This window comes from Fusarium mangiferae (genome assembly GCF_900044065.1).
Source record: "Fusarium mangiferae strain MRC7560 genome assembly, contig: FMAN_scaffold009, whole genome shotgun sequence".
NCBI classification, from domain to species: Eukaryota; Fungi; Ascomycota; class Sordariomycetes; order Hypocreales; family Nectriaceae; genus Fusarium; species Fusarium mangiferae.
This window is the reverse complement of record NW_024573929.1, coordinates 1,158,600-1,179,820: the sequence shown is the minus strand read 5'-3', so window position 1 is coordinate 1,179,820 and position 21,221 is coordinate 1,158,600. Positions and strand designations below refer to the sequence as shown.

General features: G+C 49.6%; 5 protein-coding genes and 1 non-coding gene across 6 annotated transcripts; 2 read left to right on the top strand and 4 right to left on the bottom strand.

Moving 5' to 3' along the window:
- Window positions 1–62: 62 nt before the first annotated feature.
- FMAN_12476 (uncharacterized protein) lies at window positions 63–1,713 on the bottom strand (the record flags this gene model as incomplete). The annotated part of the gene is made up of 2 exons (XM_041835020.1): window positions 63–1,349; window positions 1,429–1,713. 2 exons carry the CDS (start codon window positions 1,711–1,713, stop codon window positions 63–65), a joined length of 1,572 nt encoding a protein of 523 aa, XP_041685225.1.
- A 1,024-nt stretch (window positions 1,714–2,737) lies between these two features.
- FMAN_12475 (related to spliceosome associated protein 145) lies at window positions 2,738–4,603 on the top strand (the record flags this gene model as incomplete). The annotated part of the gene is made up of 2 exons (XM_041835018.1): window positions 2,738–2,812; window positions 2,867–4,603. The coding sequence occupies 2 exons, from the start codon at window positions 2,738–2,740 to the stop codon at window positions 4,601–4,603; spliced, it is 1,812 nt and encodes a 603-aa protein (XP_041685224.1).
- A 1,341-nt stretch (window positions 4,604–5,944) lies between these two features.
- On the bottom strand, window positions 5,945–6,060 carry rrna30. Its single transcript, XR_005994021.1, has one exon. It is a non-coding gene; the product is annotated as a ribosomal RNA (ribosomal RNA).
- Window positions 6,061–9,389: 3,329 nt separating this feature from the next.
- Window positions 9,390–11,813, bottom strand: FMAN_12474 (uncharacterized protein; the record flags this gene model as incomplete). Its single annotated transcript, XM_041835017.1, has 2 exons — window positions 9,390–9,503; window positions 9,552–11,813. The coding sequence occupies 2 exons, from the start codon at window positions 11,811–11,813 to the stop codon at window positions 9,390–9,392; spliced, it is 2,376 nt and encodes a 791-aa protein (XP_041685223.1).
- Window positions 11,814–14,742: 2,929 nt separating this feature from the next.
- Window positions 14,743–16,905, top strand: FMAN_12473 (uncharacterized protein; the record flags this gene model as incomplete). Its single annotated transcript, XM_041835016.1, has 1 exon — window positions 14,743–16,905. One exon carries the CDS (start codon window positions 14,743–14,745, stop codon window positions 16,903–16,905), a length of 2,163 nt encoding a protein of 720 aa, XP_041685222.1.
- A 1,259-nt stretch (window positions 16,906–18,164) lies between these two features.
- On the bottom strand, window positions 18,165–20,827 carry FMAN_12472 (uncharacterized protein; the record flags this gene model as incomplete). The annotated part of the gene is made up of 3 exons (XM_041835015.1): window positions 18,165–19,236; window positions 19,297–19,770; window positions 20,805–20,827. 3 exons carry the CDS (start codon window positions 20,825–20,827, stop codon window positions 18,165–18,167), a joined length of 1,569 nt encoding a protein of 522 aa, XP_041685221.1.
- Between the last annotated feature and the right edge of the window lie 394 nt (window positions 20,828–21,221).

The window sequence follows — 21,221 nt, the reverse complement described above, 5'->3', positions numbered from 1 at the left end:
TTCGAAACACCAAGCCTGTTCACCAGAAAAATACGCAATCCAAGACATACTCATGAAAATCATCATGCAACGCCAGCAACTCGATCGCCTGGCTGCCATGTGTCTTCCTGTTTAGTTCCTGGAGGGAGCCAGCCTCCATTACCAGTACCAGGAGTACGGCTGCGAGGAACACCATCGTCTGACTTTTTTGGATCTTCTGCCGCAGAAGGCCGACCAAAGTAGCCCTCATGGTAGGGATAAGAGCGGGCGTTGAGCTCAGTACTTTGAGGGGATTCCATGATAGGCGTTGGGCGCAATCCATTGTTTGTGATGGGGAGAATCGATGATCGCTTAATCTGCATCGACTGAGCCTTTTGATCGGCCTTGTTGCCGGACTTTGTTCGGTCATACAAGTACAGACCCAGAAAGGTGAGAGCAATGCCCACACCTTGCAGGGGTGTTGTGGGACTCCTGAACCACACCAGAGCCAAGACAATGACGAACACACGCTTGATGAGACTGGCTACTGAATAGGTAACAGGGGATACCATGGAGAGCAGGATGAAGGCGAGAATGTTCTGGCCAAAATGGAAGACACCGTTGAAGACAAACTCAAGCGTGAGTCTTCCATGGTCCATCGAGTTGGGTTGCTCATTTAAGTCTATCGAACCCTCGTGGTAGAAGTTCATGAGAAGAGTGAACCCTTCCGACCAAAACCAGATGGGCAACGTGAGAAGAAAAGCCATACCAGACGAGTAGCAAAGTAAGTTGAGCTTGTCCAACTTCTTGGGTAGTGAATGGGGCGACTCGGCCTCTGCTTTAGCAGCCTCGTTGAAGAGCTTCTTAGAGAAGATGTTTTGGGTAACAAAGATGACGGTAGCCAAAAGAGCATGGATGACACCAATGAGCTCTCCACCATAGGTCGTTTTGCCCGAGCAGGCCAACATGACACCGAACGTGAGAGGAATCAGAGACAGATAGGTCGTCTTGGGGTACCGAATGTCGTACACAATCCTATAAGCGAGAACGGTAAAGAGGGGTGAAAGACCCTTGATGGTATGGACAAGTGACACAGGGATCTTTGAGGTAGCTGTCGAACTAAGAAGGTGACCACCGATCTGGAATGCGGCTAAAGGCAGAGTCGTTCTGATAACGTCGCGAGTTGGCTTTCGAATTGGGTGCTTGAGAGCTGTAATTTTGGTTCGCAAGACTGGGAAGATGGTCGCAAGCCATGCCATGAAGATACATAATGAGGAGACGAAAGCGAATTGGACCAGCGTCAAGGTAGCGGGCTTGTCAAAAGCTATCAAGATGGACTTGGAGGAGGTGTTGGTAAGGGCAGACGAAGTGTACCACAACAGGCACAGAATCTGTGTACCGCAACATCAGGTCAGCACATTGAACTGGTAACTCTACATTGGGCTTGGGACTCGAGAAGAAGGGGCGTACAATAAGCTTCGGAGAGACCGGGGCACGAAGGGCATCGGCGATCTCGTGGGCGTTCTGGCTCACACTGCCATTGCGACCTCTTATGGTACGAATAGCATCTGTGAGGCTCTTTTGTCGATTGTGCCCTCGAGGAGCTGTTGACCAGCCATTATCTGACTTCGAGGCGGGTCGCCATCGATCTGAGGGACGAGGAGGTGCGCCGTTTGCCCAACCGGGAGGATTCAAAGGGCTCTCTGAGGGTGATTCGCCCAGGGGCGTATCGATGAAGTCGGGGAACTTTTCCATCACAGGAGAGTGATAAGAAGGGAGAGGATATTAAATTGCGGCGCAAAGGCCAGGTATTAAGGTTGCGTGTTCAGTTTGAATTGATTCGAATCGGGGTTTAAACGAGCGACAAATGACGAAGGCAATATTCGAGTAACTCGTTATAATCGTCGACGAAAACGTACGCTCATCGCTTATCGAAGGGTCGACTCGTACTGGCTATCTCCCAGGTACCTGAGGCTGTAGGCCAAGGCGCGAGCTACAAGTCGAATGACGAAGCCAAGCCTGAGAACGAAAGCGCGGGAGGGAACAAATGACAGCGCTCGAATAAGGCGACGTTGCTGGCTCTATGGAAATAAGGACCAGAAGCTGGTGAAGCTGAAGAGAAAAAAGAATGCCAAGTTATAACCAAGTGCTGCAGCTTCTGTTGGTGTTCACGTCAAAGTAGGAATGGTGCAAGTGGGATAAGCAAGGTACAGCCTATAATTAAACCAAGAGGCTCCAATAGGAGAACGAATCGATGCCAGATAGATTGCACACGGGGGGTTACAGGGGCCCATTCCTTGGGACCTTCTGTAATAAGCCTGTAACCAACATTACGTGGCTTGCTGGCCTCCCTCCGCGGTTAGTCCGGCAGCCGCCGCTGATAAGCTGATAAGGTACCTTTAGCCGCCCTGAGCCGCCATTTAGTTTACGTGAGCTACCTAAGGTACGCTAAGGCTATCTAAGGCTAAGCTGCTACTCTGAGGTTGACGGGAGACAAACTTTTGAAGGCGTCGCGCAAAAGTCGTCTCCACCTGCATCAGCTAAACCAATCTCTCTGTTGGCGCATCCAACTGTGCTTCTGTTCCAACATCACCCTCCTTCGACTCTTGTGTGTATTGTCTCTGTTACTCGAGGGCATGAACAGGGACCCTAAGCAGGCCATTCTCGCGCTCGCCTTGTCCTACGCCACCTTCCAGCTCACGACCCAAGTCTTCAATCCAACCACAAGCAAAAGACAATCCCTGGTCGCGACGCCAACGTCGCCAGCCTCTGATTCACTATGGCGGCCCCAAAGATGACCAAGAACCAGATGCGCAGGGCCAAGAAGAAGGAGCAGAAGAAGGCACAAGCAGAGGTATGTTCTGGTCTCCTCGCCCCCGTTGCGACATCACCCGCTGACGCGCTGCAGGCTACCCCTACAAAGACCGAGGAAACCGCCGAGGCTACCAGCCGTGAAGAACACGATGCCGCCGAGACTACGACGACAAATCTCGAAGTGAAGAAGGGGTCGACAACCGAAGATGCCGCTACCACAGATGGTCATGCCACTGAAGTTGACATGGATGAGGAGGATCCTGCATATGCCATGTACAAGGACATATTTAGCAAATTCGGCGCGTCGATGGAGGAGGACGAAATCGCCAAGGAGGCCAACGCTGGCAATCAAGGGACAGTGTTTTACGCGGATGACGACGAGATTCCAGACGAAGACGAGGAGAACCACGGACAGCCCAAGTTATCCAAAAAGAAGAAGAAGCAGCTCAACACCATCTCTATCGCAGAGCTCAAGGCTTTAGTCAAGGTCCCTGAGGTGGTAGAATGGCAGGACGTATCCTCGTCGGATCCTCGACTGCTTGTTCAGATCAAAGCTCAACGAAACGTCGTTCCAGTACCAACCCATTGGTCTTTAAAGCGAGAGTATCTGTCTTCAAAACGAGGTATCGAGAAGCCACCTTTCCGGCTACCCCAGTTCATCGCAGAAACCGGCATTACCGAAATGCGCGATGCCGTCCTCGATAAACAGGCAGAACAGTCACTGAAACAGAAACAGAGGGAACGTGTTGCCCCAAAGATGGGCAAGCTCGATATCGATTACCAGAAACTTTACGATGCTTTCTTCCGTTTCCAGACCAAGCCCGAATTGACGCGATTCGGTGAGGTTTACTATGAAGGCAAAGAGTCTGAGGTCGATTACCAACATTTCCGACCGGGTGACCTCACCGAGGGTACTAAGGAAGCCCTGGGAATGCCTCCTGGTGCACCACCACCATGGCTCATCAACCAACAACGATTCGGGCCTCCTCCATCCTATCCTACTCTGAAGATTCCCGGACTGAATGCGCCACCACCGGCTGGAGGCTCATGGGGCTTCCATCCCGGTGGTTGGGGTAAGCCCCCAGTTGATGAGTTCAACAGGCCTTTGTTTGGTGGTGATGTCTTCGGTCTTGCGGCACAGGGCGGACAAGGAGGGGCACAAATGCACGCGGGAGCCGGTGAGCCTGTAGAGAAGAACTTGTGGGGTGAGCTGCAGCCACGAGAAGAGGAATCAGAGGAGGAGGAGGAAGAGTCAGATGAAGAGGAAGAGGAGGAAGACGATGATATTCCTGGCGGAACAGAGACACCCAGTGGCCTCGAGACTCCCAGTGGTTATGCCAGCACGGTGCAGGCGGACTACGGGCAAGGTGTCGAGACGTCTATTGCTGGTGAGATGGACTTACGAAAGGAGCGCCGTGGCTACGACACAGAAGAGTCTAGTGCTCCTCGATCCGCCTACACGATCCTGCCAGAGCGCCAAGTTCGCGCCGAAGGATTCTTCGGTAGTGACAGGGTATATGACCTCAAGCAAGCACAAGCAGCTCAGCGAGCAGGCGTGCCTGTTCTCGGCGCCGATGACGATTCACGCAAGCGCAAGAAGCCTGGCGATATCGACGTTGCTCTTGATGTCGACTCGTTGCACAACCACGATGGTATCAGCAAAGACGACCTGCGGCGCAAGTTCGAGGAGGGTAGGAAGGAAGAGGGCATTGGAGCCAAGTGGGCGTATGACGATGACTTGAGTGAGATGATCGCTCAGGAGAGCAGAAAGAGACAGAAGACTGAGGCAGAGCTCAAGGAGAAGCGGAGGGAAGGCAAGGGAAGATACTAATATTGACAGTCAAGAACTGTCAGACTGTACCATCGGTGGGAACTGGGGTTAGTGACCAGGCGTTTTAATATCTAGTTTACAACGCGGACAAGGCAGCTCAACGGCTAAAACAGGGTGAACATCATGCTTCTTGAGGTTTGGTAAATACATCAAGGACATGGTTGTAGAGTGAATATCAAACGAGTGGCCACGATGAGACTTTCTAGGTAAGGGCTGCATCGGGCTTTCGGTTCTTGGCTTTGTTGTAGGCAAAACGGAATAAATCTGACAAGTCCTCCTTTCACAATATGTTATCTAAATGTTGGAATATATGGGCTTATATCACAAAAAGTTGATCTATGGCATCAAAGAGTTGCTTTTTCCCACAGTCTATTCGACGCTGTGTTTGATGACGAGTTTGAAACCAAACTTGACCCTCGTAGAAGTCCCTTATGTGATCGATCTAGACGATCTCAATGAGATTCTCAAGTATAATACGTGACCAATGCCTATGTTGTCAGTGGTAAACTTGTCGTCTCATTCCTTTGTTGGATTCGTATTTGCGTACTTGATCACTCTAGAGAGCTTGACGGCTGTTTTCTAAGAGAAACAGATAGGAACAGTGAAGGGAGCCCTCACTTGTGGCTAGAAGACGCAGGTAAGTATGGATTGATCTATACTTGGCAATCGGTGTGTTCATATGTGATGTGCATGAATATAACACCAGCCTGCGGATGTTGGTCCTGGTGCTACCGCGGTCATGCAAGGCTGGGCTACAGAGAGAGAGAGCCAATATCACAGACCCATTCTTCGCGATTGTTGAAGATGAGCACAAGATTCCCTGTAAGGTTGAAGCTCGGGGGGTATCAGGCTTGAGCTTGAGGCTGTTGCAGGTGGTGGCTCGGATAAGTTGTTTGTATGGGTTGTATTGGCAGCGATTGCCTTGGTGAGCCGGAGTTGCCAGGCATGCATTTAATGAACAGGCTGCCCATTCGTGTCAGGATAACAACCAGCCTGGAGGCGGTCAGTGGTCAGTGGCCCTGGATCACTATCTCATCGTCTCTCACGCAATAAGAAACTGTGCAGATGTCCATGTGACTTGAGCGTGTACCTAAACCGCTCGTTCAAGCTCCCGCAAAGCCAACAGTTCTCAACCCCTTGCACGCTATAATAAGCCTGCTATTGGTTAACAGTCAATGGAGTGCCAGCTCTGCATTCGTCAGGACAAACTAGCGCGGCCGGCTGCTGAGGCCAGCCAGCGGCCGAGGTAACCAGGCCATTCCATCACACAGGCACATCCCCCCATACGGGCACATCAAGGCAAAAGGAGAGATTCAGATAGGATTTGCAAAAAGATTAAAGAACATACAACAGCGGGGATTCGCTGGTCGTCACCGACCCAACTACTAATCCGCCGGTTAGTGGCTTGACTATGGGAGAGCGGACGGGATCCCGTATTTTCCACTACCTTTGGTCGTATGTGATGAGACATAGATCACCATTTGGTTTATATGCACGGGTGCTAGAGCGAGTGAACGAGGTTTCAACAACTGGAATGCGACAGTTCCAGGAGAGTTAGTGGGAGTCATAAATAACCTATCTCTGTTCACTTTCGTTTCTGGTACCAACGCTCTTGATTCTGGATATGAAACCTGCCGCGGAAGGGCTCCATCCCCTCGAATCGCATTGCGTTGCGTTGCGTTGCGCAGCGCATGATGTTCTGCAGCGCATGAATTGCCCAACGTTCAACGCCTGGACCAACCTTGGAAATTTGACTGAGGGCGAAATGCGAAAACTCTGTTATATACCTAAGTACCTAGGTAAGGTAACTTAAGGTACCTAGTATCTAGCATGGCTGAGCTGAGTCAGGTATGAGGTGTACATGCCTATCTCACAGCGGGAGGCTTGCACCTCATGCGTGAACCAGGTGGGGCCGCAATGTGGGATAACATCCAACCAGATCGTGGGCGGAGATGGTGACATCGTGGGCCTCGCTGAGAGTTGTTTCGAAAACTCCAAGGAATCGCCCCAAGGAAGACACGATAAAAGAGCAAAACACGGTGACTTTGTCGAGACTGAGAGTGTTGTCAAGCCTGTATCAGTCAGTACTCGCCTCAGGATGACCTTGGCAGAGTTGGGTGAAGTGTTGGAGCACTGCCTGGTAAACAAACAGATGTAATTAATGGCTTCTATTGAGTGTCTGGATATATATATAGTGCGGACACCTATAGATAGGTAGTCATGGTCATGGTTGCTTATGCGGGAAACGCGGCGATTGGCTGATGCTGACAACATGAGGCTATCTAGGTACTAACCCATTGATCATGCACTGCGTGCCCACTGTGGTGTGTTTCTCATTTCATCATCAAAAGGCGTGCCGTGGACTCGACTGTGCGGTTATCACGCTTCTTCTCTGCGATACAATCCCATCTGCAATGGATCAATGTGCTGATCTGAGTGAGTGAGTGGGTGGGTGGGTTCTCATGATGGGCATTGATTGCTTGATGGTGCCCGGTCACTGGTCACTCAATGAACACAGGCGAATTCTGTGACGTATGCATACGGTGACTCGCACAATCCATCGAGGCCACTGTGTCTGATATGCTATACAAGAATCTTTGGCTCGCTTATGCCATGTTGATCTGTTACCCAACGGCCCATAATACCCATGAGCTGGCGGCAGCGAGGTGACCATGATGAAGCCACCCACTTGACCGACGGAGTTGACATCACTCTCACCGTCCTTCAGTGGTCGTATTAACAGGTCATTGACAATAATTGTGGCATTTTATTGGTGTTGAGGCACTTCAACAACACTGCTCATCCAACTCATGATGGCCTCATCATTCCGACATCAACCATGGAAAGGTCGCATCACCTTTCACATTCCTTAAACCATACGAAAAGCATGTTTCATTGCTTTCGAACTTTTTATAGTCAAATCCATCCATGCTCATTGCACATGCAATACCTTCTGGTCCCGATGTGTACGTCTGTGAAAGAACTTGGCTTGAAATAACAGCAGAGGGCCTTCCAGCTATCCAAGAAGCCTTGCATGTTGCAAATAATAATAAAAGGGATACAAATAGGCCTAGTGTATTCATATCATACCTAATACTTGGGATACTGAAAACGACATGACCATTTGGACACTGTCCACCTTCATGCCACGCCTCCAAGCACCTCGTCAAACAGCTCGTCATGTGCTGTAAAATAGACCACCAAGAGTGACCAGATATCATCGGCGGGTTTCTTATTCCTTTTTGATGTGATTAGAACTTGGATTCGCCATTTCCCCAAATCATATTATTTACCGTTTAAAACTCGAACCCTATTAATACTACTCTCTACCAATTACTTGGCTTCCTCTATCACATTGGATCCAGACTGGTCGTTCAATTTTGGCGAAATCCTTCCACTAGGCATTCAAGTTTATAGCCTCGATGTATCTCGAGTTAATCCCTTCATTAAAAGGGCTAACGCGCAAAGAAGAGGCTTGGTCCAAGAAAATCAAGCTGAAGTTTCTCTCCAATCTTTGATCTTGAATCGCATAGCATCAGAAAACAAGCCACCATGTCTAATTTCTATCAAATACATTTAGATGACTCTTCTGTACTCATCGGCCATATCTTGGCATTTATCAGACTATTATGCTGTCCCGTGACAAAGTATTCCCTAACACCATCAGTTTGATGATATATAGGTAGGTATGCTATTATCATCCTGAGAACATCACTTTTGCAGCAGTAGCCAAGACCGTTATGACGACCGCCCAGCATGCCTAAAACTTGATTAGCCAGTGCTAAAGAGCTCTTTCAATATGTATATCAAGTGTATTCGACTTGTAGCCTTTCAAAGTATCGTGAGGTGCATCGGGCGAATCAGCCTACCAGTCTGCAAGGTATTTTGAATTTTCCATCGACAATGCATCTATTGAGCAGAATATATTCACAACCCCCAGATTGTGCAGACTGAGCTCGTTTCGTCAAGACCGGAACTGATACGACTACTTGGGTTGGAGTTGTTGTGGTAACCATCAACTGTTGCATAACTTAACTGTTCATCCTTATATAACTAGGCTGTCTCCCTGAGATGCAGACACACCCAAGTGCTAGCCGCACCAACTGAGTTACGCTGTGCTTACAATCCCCTTGATTCTACGTTGTAGCAGCATCTTCAACTAGCCCTGCATGCCCGCCTGGCCGTGGCTATACTCAAGGTGATCATCGCAATGGTTGCTACTTCATCGTCACGCTCAAATCTGTTACACACGTAAACAAACAGCAAGATGCAGGTAGTATAGTTATATAATACAGACCTCCAAAAGTTTGCAGTACAGGCTGCCTCGACAGAGATGAGCTGCGAAAACCCAGCAATGTCCACGCCTGAAATGATCCACCCTCTACCTCAATCCTGATCAACCGACTCCGGGCATGCCTTCTCATCAGTGTCCCGATCCCAATAAGCGCCGAAACGACTATAAAAACATAAATTCAATGCCATCCTTCCACTCACGATATCTCCAAGTCTGGCTATATTCCCCACCACAAAATCTCGAGGCGATTATTCACTTCTTTTTGGAGCTCGCCGCTTTCGTGTTAGCTTTTCGAAACCTGGCCCTCTTCATGGCTGTAGGCTCATCAGATTCCCCAACAGCCACGTTCGCACGTCTTTTTCTCAGCGCTTGACGCGTAGTCATCGAATGGGAAGCTTTTGCGCTTTGAGAGCCAGTGCTGCTTCGGTCGCCTCCGTTCAAGCTTGCTGGATTAGGTACTGGAATGCTTCGCAAGGATATGGACACCCCGCTCTAGGAGGTTGCTTCCGTTTTGCTACACCCATTGCAAAGCCATTTGGGACGAGTGACCGGAATGGATGCTGACTTTTCGATGCAACTAGCATGGTAAAGTCGATTTGAGCATTTCTATAAAATTGTTAACAGTGGCTTGCCGTCAAACAGCGTTGGCATTACCTTGTTTGAACAGATGAGTAGAGAAGGTCCGAGAACGGGGAGCTGACACACTGTACACCCATTCGCGCCTCTCGTGATTTGTGAAGCTCGAGGCGACTGTTTTAATGTAATATCCGCCGCATTGACACCGTTCGTCTTCGCATCCTCATCTGATTTCAATCGAGCTCGTGCCTCATCAATCAGCTTCCCAGCTTTCTCAACACTAGCGTTATCCAGGACATCTCGCGCCATCAGAACACACAGGTGCTTGCCATACTCGTTCATCCGATAATTCGCACCCACCAGCCAAGAAGCATTTTCTTTGACAAACTTGACCCAAGCACGCCTGAAATATTGTCCAGATGTGACGTTTTCTTGAAGAATAAAGGCGTCCCATCTGCGAATGTATTCCTTCTCTTCTTTCGAGACGTCAGAGAATTCGCCGATATCTTCGCGATGCTTCTGTAACAACCATGCATTATCCACCACGGGCTTTGGTAACTCCTCACCGGGTTTCAGGCGAGCTTTGCTGACAGGGTCAAAGAGAGGCTGGCAAGACTCTGGAATGATGACCTTCTTCTTTTCCGGTCGTGGAATCACCGCCGTAACTGTCGCTGGAGGCTGAGGAGGATTGTCGCCAGATTTTCCAAAGAGTTGTCGTTCGGTGCTGTGCTTCGGTGAAAATCGCACAATGTCTTCCATGTGGTCTGGACCGTAGCGTGAAGTGACCCAGGAGTCATCGCCGTTAACGTAAGCCTGCTGATCAAGCGGTTTTGTGGGCTTTCCGAGCTGCAGCTCTTTCGAAGGTGAGACTGCAGACCCCGAAACATGAGTAATTCGGAACAGCGGCCCTTGACTCGTTTTTTCCAGTGTGTACACATAATTCGGATGGTATGTCATTAGGTGAGCTCTCAAAATGTCCAATGATTCGTTAGCGTTACCACAGGCACAACACTGCCATGAGAGTAGGTGAACCGGTGCATTAGCTGACAGCATATACGTGACGAAACCCTCGCCTTGCTCAGGTTGCCCAGCCTTATCTCGGGGTTTGCGCTCTTTTCCATGGGCTTGCGCAGTCAGTACCTTCAAGTTGTATTGCTTGTTATTCCGTTTTCGTAATGCTCGGTTGGGAGTGTGGTCGCCTTCTAGCTCTTCCTCCAGGTCATGAGAGATGTCATGCGACGAGTCCTCCTCACCAATATGCCCGTTCATTCCATTCGTCTCTTGTACTTCGTTCACATCCTCAATCTCATGCATGTCCCCATTGATGCCATTTACGCCACCCATTTCTTCGTCGTCGTCATGAAGGCCATTGATGCCGTTGGTGCCGTTCATTACAGGAACATCATTTGTAAGATGGGTGCTGCTGGTGTCATCGATATCATCCTCAAGCTCGGGTGGGCTCGCGCTGTCGAGAAGATCATCAGATATAGGTTCAAGAACACCATTGGTGTAAATCTCGCCATCTGAATCGAAAGCAGTAATACAGTTTTTTGCAGTCTTGTCAATTCGTCGAGTACCCGAGGCCCATTTCAATTCTACATCCATCACATAATTAGTCAGACGTTCATAGCGCTGTGGATGGAATCCGGCTGTGAGCTTGACGGGTTTCTTTATCCTGCCAAAAACCTGGGGAAACTCGCTATGCAGTATCCAATTCTGCTTGGTGATTCCTTGGACAGGCCCTTGCTGGCTTGCGGGGACACCAAGCTCATGGGCTTCGAGGGGTGGCCAATTGCCATCTTGAACTGAAAACATTTCGACGTCCAATCTATATGCATTCGAGAAGTCATGAGACGGGTCATCCTGCCTGTTGACCAAGATACTTTCCTTGGGGACAAGGAATGGCTTAGGTGGCTTAATGTAAGCAATCCGATGAGGGCCTGACGGGTTCGTGTGAGAGACGATGTCACAGCTCTGACTGCTGCGATATAGGATGTGAGTGAAGCCACCGCTCACATCGGAAACGGTGATTTGACATTTAGCCTTGGTTTTGATGATATCGTCTGGGGGAAGAGCATTGAGAGGTCGAACTTTCTTAGAGTCCTTGTGAAAAATCTTGTGTATCTCAACACGCAGAGCCGTACGATCTTCTGTATCAATGAGTGAGGCGTCACCGTTGGACTGGGAAACCGAGACCTTCTGACGCTTTTGTGGAGGGCCACTGTCATCTTGGCTCTTGGGCGTGGAGAGGGTCGCGCCCATGTTTTTCGCGTTATGAGCCGCTTCCCAGTTGCGCTGGGTAAAGGGAACAGTCCTTGTGAAAGGCTTTTTCTGTGTCATGGCGGAGAAAAGCGATACCTTGGCGGTATGAGATGATCCGAGGAGCAGTGCTCAGTCCAGGTAAGAAAAGGTGCGTAATGCGACAGACAGGCAGACTGGCAGACTGGCAGACAGTTGAAGATTGGCCGAGAATGTGAGTGGCTGTGACTGTACTTGTTGGCAAAGCAAGTTGAAACGTCGCAGTACGTAGTTGCGATTGTGAGAAACAAGGCGTAAATAATTATATATTAGTAGTTGATGGCCTTGACGCTCATGGCTGATGTGTGTCTGTTGTCGTCATGCGAACGGGTTTGTCAGGGCAGGAAAAATGACAGCCGAGAAAGGCCAGTGAAATAAAGCAGAAGCAACGTATGGAGGCAAGAGCGAGAAACAGCAACGCCACAAACTGCAGAATCGGACCGGGAGGAGAAAAGTGAAGAAGGCGGGATAGAGATGAATATAGTTAAAAAGAAAGAGGGCCTATGAATGAATATGAACAGGAGTGAGAACCTAGGGAAGGCGACTGCAGCTGTGCTGTGTGCGTGTCCTTGGTACTCGATCGAGGTGGATGTAAATAAATGGGTTAAAGGAGGAGATGCGAGAGCCCGGTCGCGTGTGGTGACAATCCAATTCTGTAGGTGCCGTGGTAGGTAGGTAGGTAGGTACCTCCTAGGTAGTTTCAGTTCAGTGCTGAGGCCAAGGTACTATCGCTCGCTGCCCGTCGCTCCTTCTGTGAACTGCCCTGTCTGATCCCGATACGCGCCGTAAAGTTAGAGAGCGGGTTTCAGCGGACTCTGTTGCATTGAAATGAAGCAGCAGTAGGCGAGAATGAAGCCTGTAGAGCGTCCTCATGAGAAGCGACGGGACTAGAGCTGACAGTAAAGGTAGGTAAGGTAGGTAACAATGAAGAGCGCGGCAAGAGACGCGTGCCAGTGGCAGGTTGAGATGCAGCCCTGCCCGTGAGGTGGGAATTCTATCGCGACTCCCTACTACGGACTAGAGCCTATAGCCCTCCTAGCGTCATGCCTGGAGACTGGACAGTCACCAACAACCTCCATTCAGAGGCGATAGCCTAGCGGGGTGGATCCACTGACCACTGACAGTGGAGCGAATTAGAGACTCTACCCTCAGGGAGCAAGAAAATACCGGTCCCTGATACAGGGTGTCAAAATAAACTTGGCAATAATTCCCCTAAACTCATGTCAGATTTGCCTAAATATTTCTATCGCTTAGGATCAAGGTCCTGAGTTTTCTTTCCTCCCCTTCTCTGCTTCAAGGAAAGACTTAACCGCTGGAAATTACCATGCATGCAGGCGGGGTGTTGTACGCTGTGTGAGCGTGAGTGTGAGCCCCGTAGCCTCTTGTTAACTGCAAATGCAAGCGTGTTTGCAATACGTAGAACACCATAAAGTTCATGTTGTATACCTATTCCCTCAGTTGCGATGGACATGAGCTGATTTCAAGCCAGATTTTCCGATCCAGTCTCTCAGCACTAGGCCTCCTCTAGTGAGAGACCATTTCCAATAAGAGACTCTCCAGGGTCATGGCCACCCTCGATTATGCATGTAGGCGAAGTGCCAGGACCCCTTTAGCCTCATTGTACAATGCCTTCATGGATCTTCGATGATCCATCATGAGACGAAGAGGGTCATCATGGCTTGTCACTGGCGACTCATCCACATTGTATAGGACTTGCAGCCCGGCCTTGACTAGTGCGGGGCTTTGATATCTCCTTGGGGGCTATATTGATGAAGAGAAAATCAAATGTTTGCTTTTGGTGCCGCCCGCCCTGTTTTGAGTGCAAAATATCCTGGAGGCCGAAGCAGAGCTTGCTGTCTGGGTGTGATGGGATGAGACGTAAACTTCCAACAACACGAAAGGCTTGGTAGGTACTGGAAGTCATACTGTATCAACAAGGTACAAAACATCGTGAATTTTTGCCAATCCAATTTATTCTTTCTCTTGAACATTTGCTTTGATATTTCTTGTCCCTCCAGGTCCCTCAGTGAACTTTGGGCCTCACAGATTTCCAGAAATATACGTTGCCACATCCAGCCATTGCCCATCTAGGTAAGGTAGGTATGATTGGCCACGACAGAGCGACTCTGTTCTTGGAGCTCCACACCGACCGAGGTGCGTCACCACAAGGCTGGAGTGGAAGGCTACCTAAGGTAAGTAGGTAGGAGGGAAAGAAAACTTAGCACCTTGGTCCTGAATGACAAAACGGAAGACTTAGGTGAGTACCTTAGGTAAGGTACTAGGTAGCATACTTGAATTTAGGCAGGAAACCTTTTGCTGAGCTTATTTTGACACCCTTGTATCAGGGACTGATGTTTTCTTACTCCCCGAGGGGAGGAAAGAATAAGACAGCCAATGCATGCTCGGTAGGAGATCATATATAAGAAATGATAAGAGATGCTTTCTATAGACATGATGCACATATAGTCATCAAATATACGACTAATCATTACTGACTAGTTTTTTCGAATTTGATATTATTTTACTGTTGATCAAACCTTGTAAACCTAACTCTTACTTTTTCTTTCATTCTTTCCCCTCACGTCCGGGCGCCCCTCCCCCTCCAACAAACAAATACCCTAAGTTAACAACAACATCACACTCAGATTTGTTTGATACGGTCCGCCGCGTCATGGTCTGACAGCAAAACGCAGCGCGCCCAAATACACTCACATCGATAGCAGCGCTACGTACTGGCGCTATTTGGCACATTTTTCTTGGTACTATTGAATTCGTCATTGACATCGACTGCGGAGAGCTTCAAGTCGCCAAACTCGGCCTTTGGAGGTGCGATCAATCCATCCTGCCCAGCTTGCGCCAGGCTGCAATAACCATCAACAGGACTGGCCAAACACTCCCTCTTGTTTGCACACATCGAGATAACTAGTATACCACTAACACGATCGTTACACTAGGCACCAGGCGTCAGAACATGGTCCGAACTAGAGCAACTGAACGACAAAGCGTTCCTGTAGCCTCCCGTCGCAACCTGTCGCAATCTATCAGCGCGCGTTCTACCCGAACAACAACACGTCCCCTACGGTCGCAGAATGCTTCTATAAGTTATAACGAGTCTTCTTCAGAAGATGGAGACTCCGATCCTCCCCTAGCGGAGAGCGAACAGGATGGAGATGCCCAATTCGAGACACGAGCTCGCAGAACCAATCAGGCCAGGTCAGCAAAGGCGGCACACGTACAGACTGGTAGAACATCGAAGTCACAGGACCAAACGAGGAAACGACCAAAGCCGGCACAGAAGAAAGGAAGCTTGAAGAAGCGACGAGTGTCTGCTGATCCCGAACCCGAGCCAATACCTCAAGGCGTCGTTCCAGACTGGACAGACCCGCAGATACCGTATGCCGCCTGGATCGATATCTTCTACTATGCAGCTAGTCATGATGACATCGACGTCAATTGGCTGATAAACACTGCCACAACTTGTAAGGCATTCTCAGAAGCCGCCTTGACAGCCATTTATCGTTCTCCGCCCCTGGTCACCGCTGGAAAGGCGAAACGGTTCGCATCTCTGCTGGATCGCCCACCTTCTGAGACTCGATTTAATTACCGTGCCAAGATCGAGACTCTTTACGTAGATGTCCATGTGTTGCCTCAAACGTTGCTACCAAGAATCCTCCATTTGCTTCCTCGACTGAAAGAAGTCTTTCTCTTTACACAATCTGATCAGCCGCCTTACAGGCAACTGGATCAAACAGTGAGATGGCAATATACTGAAGAGATATTCGCCGCCTTCAGACCAGCCGGAGAAAAGGAGTCGCACACCGTGTTAAAAAGCTGGGAATGGAGCGGAAGCTTGCTTGGAGGGCCTGTGGCGACCATGAAGGATGTTGCCCGTATACATCAAGAGCCTTCATTTGCGCACCTCACCAAACTAAGCTTCACCAATCTTCAAGTCCCTTCGCTCTATAAGCTGGGGCCGAAAGACGTCAATGAGGAGCAGGAGTTGGCGCTGTACAATGAAGATGGGGCTGTCATTGATTCGCTCGCCGAGGCGATTTCGCAGTTGAAATCGCTACAACATCTTATGTTCGAATCTTCAACTGTCATGAACGATCGGCTTCTTCCACTTTTGCCAAAGGACCTCACTCATCTCTCACTGATCAACTGTTGGGAGGTCAAGTCTGATGAGTTCATGCCATTCCTACATACGCATGGCCGACATTTCCGCAGCCTGAACTTGTCTCACAACCAATCTCTAGACATGGTCTTCCTGACCACTTTGGAAGCTGCATGTCCCAACTTAGAGGAATTATACATGAACCTCTCGTATTTCCGCCATCATGAATCCCGGTCTTATACCAACAATGACGCTGACCCTTTGTACGACCAAGTGCTGTTGCCGCATCAAAAGCCAGAGTGGCCGTCAAGCCTCCGGATCGTTGATTTTGAACATATACGATATTGGAGTGTTGAGACTGCCGAAATGTTTCTCAATTCCCTCATAGATAGTGCTCGTTCCCTGCCAAACCTTCGACATCTTGCGGTCAAGACGATGCTCAACATACCCTGGAAGGCCCGCGCTAATATGCGACACGAATGGAGGCGGAAGCTGGATAAAGTCTTCCTCCGCCCATACGAACCCCCGCAAAGGAATTATTCTCTTCGGCAGACACGAGAGGAAGAGGTGGAAGTATCTACTCGGGTTTCGGAGAAAAAGAAGCAAAAGTTGAAGAGGCTGTCTGATGGCCCATCTCGGCGAAGCAGTCGTCTAGCGGCACATGCTTCGGACTCTGATTCAAGGAACAGCTCCAAAGGTCTCCGTAATTCGCTTGGTCGTCCAACTTACGCCGAACCCGACACAGATGAGAATGAGTTCGATTCTGATGCAGAAGGCCAAGAAGCCGAGTCCGGTTGTGCTGCCAGTCAGACTGGGGATGAGGCCGAGGGTGAAAAGAAGCCTGTGCCCCTTACGATTCAAGGACGCTGTACTACTGTATCCATTGTATTCGATAACCAAAAGCCCACTGAATTGCAGTACGGTATGGAAGACTTTGTGGATGATGATCGCGCTGAGTCGGATGGCGAGTGGGACGGCGACCATGATGAAGATGATGATGCAGTCTTTATCTGGCGTTAACTGCGCAAAGACGTCTGTATCATAGCTGATCATTTGGGATCAGAGAAATTGGCCATTCCAGGCGTATAGTGCAACATCTGCTGGCTCTTTTGGAGTTCATATCATCTTAGTATTAGGATATAGCATGAACGGTCTCGAAACGGTACAACTTAATTTTTACACTGGAGTGACAGATGTTGCAACTGGCCATGTCTTTTGATCATGCTTATCAGCCATACTAATACTTAATGTATCTATGGCATACTCCAGTAATTTGGCCACCATAATGTACCATGCGTTCTTTGAGCGCGTGGCCCAGATTCTATGTCATGCTACGCTGGCTCCTCTCAGGTACGCACGAAATCTTGCGAAGCATGGTGATGATGGCTTTAACCGCATATGAATACACCTCTGCTTCGCACAGACTGGAGGACGGTTCGTAGCGTCTAATCATTCATGAAATTCTGTTGAAATGTGGCCATGTACCTTTTTACTTGGTCTTGCGGCATCTGGCAACCGAGTCTAGGACCTGGAAGCTTGTCCAGGTGTATAAATTTCGATCTGGCCTTGAATACAGTATCATTGCTTGTTCAATCAGAGTCTGACGAAGCCACGGCTCAGTCTCTACGTCGCCATCACCGCGTGGACTGTTGGTAAAATTCAAACTTGTCGATTTTCCCCCGTTGACTTGTAGGGCAGCTTTGTTTGGTACTATCGAGACTGTGTGGGGTGGTGTGTTTGGCTTAAGTTAATGTGAGATAGCTACATACGTAAGATTCATGAATATTTGACAGACGACACGCTGACAAATTGCATGCAATTGAAACCTATAATGCAGTTTATACTCCATTCAAGTGTTTATGATATTGGCATCTCCATGAGTTTGAGATACCGGCGCATCTTGTCAGTGAGCATGATGGATACCTCAGTAAATGAGCACGGCTATCATGGGGCCTAAAATACTACTAAAAGGTAAGAAAGAGGCACCTTATAAGGCTGATTATACGCTCTCGTATAGTTCACAATCCAAAGGCAATAGCCAGGCTGAATTCACGTACGACAGGCTCATCATAATTATTATCTCGTCATACAACTGTTGTACAAGCAGGACGCCTCGAACCAATGTAAGCATCAAAATCTCCCGAGGCTTGGGATTTCTCATGACCAGAAGCAAGTGGAAGCAACGCTTACAGGAACCTACTCCTGCATATTTGGCAATCATACAAGCATAAACGATAATCCTTGAGCGCCAAGTTCCTAACATCTTGTGGCACATATTTTTAAAATGCGGCACCACCCATGCCTTCACCAGCTAGGTTCTTCATGCTCTTCTCGCTCAGGTCACTTCGCATCTCCCACGCTCGCGAGTCACGTTCGAGTCTATTCCACGTGTACAGACTTTTTCGTAGCCGCTCTTGCTTCGCGTGCAATTCATCTCTCAACTTTTCCTCCTCGTCCTTCAGCTTGCGATAATGTGGCTCAAGTTCTCGAGTTACGCCAAGAGCGAGAGGCGTCATGGAAGGATCCAACTTGCCGCCGGGGATGATGGGGGGTAGTGTCGCGAGCATGGATTGCGCCAAAGTCTGCCGTGCGCTACCAGCATGTTGAGCTGATGGCCCAGTCGGAGGATTGAACGGTCGAGATTGCGTCGTTGTTGTGGCTGACGATGTATTTGACGGAGTCGCACGTGGGCCAGTGGGAATAGCTGAAGGTCCATTGGGGGTTGAAGGAGTCGGTGAAGGTCCTGAAATGTGTCTTGCTGGTGCTTGATTCCAACCACCTCTGCCTCCTCGGGGGGCAAACCCACCTCTAGCTGGAGGCACATAACCTCGTGGGCCAGCTGGGGGGACTGTTGGGCTTGTGGTCCCTGAACGTAGAGGAGGGGCCGTAGGTGTCTGAGTCCGAGCGGGAGGAGGCAGGGCTGGCGAAGATACTGGCCCTGCGGGATTTCTGTTTGCTGCCGGGCCGGTTGGAGGTGCTCTCAGCGCTGCAGGGCCTCGTGGCGGTGATCGAGTAGGGGCTGATGTATTTGTATCGTAAAGTCCAGGCCTTGGTGTCTCCCTTGTTGGGGCCATGGCATGATGATGGGGAGACTCTTCTCGAGACTGAAGTGGTGAACGAGCTCTTGCAGAACTCGGTCGCGGTGAGGATCTTCCAGAAGCTGACTGAGAAGTGATCGCAGATGAGATTCCAGATTCTCTCGGGGGGCTGACGCGCCTGTATGACTGCCATCGGTCATTTCCGCGTCGACTAATGGAACGCGAACGTGGCCTATATGAACCACCACGAGGACCTGTCACGGGGGACCGCACAGGAGGAGTTCTGTCGCGGCGAATCACACCAAATGGAGACCTAGATCGCCACCTTCTGTCAGTTAGCCCCTCGCTATCAACACGGGGCAAGTAAATTCACCTTTCGTCACGCCGCTCGAAGTCACGTCCCCTATCACGTACTCTGTCACGGTCCCATTCTCGATCTCTGATCCTCTCACGATCGCGTTCCCAATCTCTGGCAGGGGCAGGGGACCGAGGCCTTTCGTATCTATCCGCTCCACGAGGGGGAGAAATTCTCCGGGACAAGCTACGTCGAGGAGACGGCCGCCGCATAGACCTACTACGCTCCCGCCGGCGCGGACTCTCGCGTTCTCTTGATCGCTCTCGCCGGTATCGGTCTCCTCCACTTCTCGACCTACGACGTGGTGGATATCTGCCAGGCACATAGCTATCGGATCCAGAAGGAATTGGACTCCGGGGACGTGGACTTCTAGGTCGAGGGGTCCTTGCTCGCTCTCTAACCGGACTTCTGACCCGCCTAGGCGACCGGTCTCGAGGAGTGGGCCTCCATGACTCTCCAGCGCCGTATCTAACGACTTCCCCATCATCAAACCTATTTTCATGTTAGTGTTTTGTGTGGGAATCATGAGGTTTTGTGGGTGTGAAATAGAGAACGCTTTGAAAACAAAGAAAGGGAAAGAAAAGTAAAGAAAAGTAAAGAAAGAAAGAAACAGACGAATGAGCGTAGTATAATTCGCGTACTGTGGCCTGCTGAGCCGTCATGATCCATGATAATTTCTGGCAAAGGTCAGACCAAATATTGTGCCACGGTCAAGATCAACAGGAAGGCGGGAGTACACTCTGCCTCAGGCGATCCTAGCAGAATTTCGGGTATTTCAGCGGACGGTCTAAAATCTTATGATAAGACGGCCAGCGTCGCTTGACGCGCTTCCAAGCATCAGTCCTCCCAGCAATGCTCTCCATCCTCGCTGTGACGAGCCTGTGGATGAGGACGAAATGCCGGCAAAATGGGTGGGAACCCAGCAGCATCTCCTAGGGTATGGGCTGGCATGGGTTGATCAAAAGTTCTGACACGTTCCCATGAGCATTCCCATGTTGATCCAGGGTACGAATCCGGACACCAGAGATACCGAAGCGATATGCTAAATGTTGATGGGAGTGTAGCCGGATCGTCACCACCATCGTTATTGGTTTATAGCCTAGTTCATCACGATGGCTTTGCCGTCCGCAGGTGACCCGCCAAAAAGAGCCAATGTCCCAGTGTCGTCGAACAATCTGTACAAGCTCTCCAGGCGACTGCTCGAACTCGGATGTATCTTCGATGGCTTCGTGAGAGTCGCTGCCGCTTTCCTCCATCCCAATATGACCAGCCATCGCACGATCGCTCAGTTGGTCGATATTCTCTAGAGTTTGGGTCGGGGCCGCAGCACGAGACGTGTGTAGACCAAGTCGTATTGCTCAAAGTGGTAGGCTGCCGTGTAGCGTGTTTCGAGGGTGTCTGCGGGTGGTGCTAGAGATGCCGAAATGGTGTCGCAAAAGGATGGGAGGCGTAGATGATGATGATGATGATGATGAAGAAGAAGAACGCAAGATGCAATACATATAAGCAAACGAATTATGACTCACCTTCGACCTCGGTCGCGATCCATTCTTGCCTTAGTCAGGATAGATATGATGCACGGCAAGTGCTTCTGTCGATGCGTTGTGATTTGGCTTTATGAAAGCGCAAGCACGCGTGCGAGTCGCAAGTTGGGTCAGTGGAGCTTCCAAAAATCGAAGACCAAAGCAGGGAGGTCGGAGATTCAGCATCCCGACTTCCGTGACTGCCTACCTTAGCTACTAAGGTATCTACTACCTTACCTAACAGGTAGTACTCCGTAGTACCTAGGTACTAACATTGATCCGATAGCAGATAAATACAGTGTCGTTGAATACATACACATACTACTCACACTGTATTGCTTCAAGACCGGGAACACAACAGGTCGTATTCGTGCGACAGTTATTATGACTTCCATAGGTGATAAATATGACACTGGTACA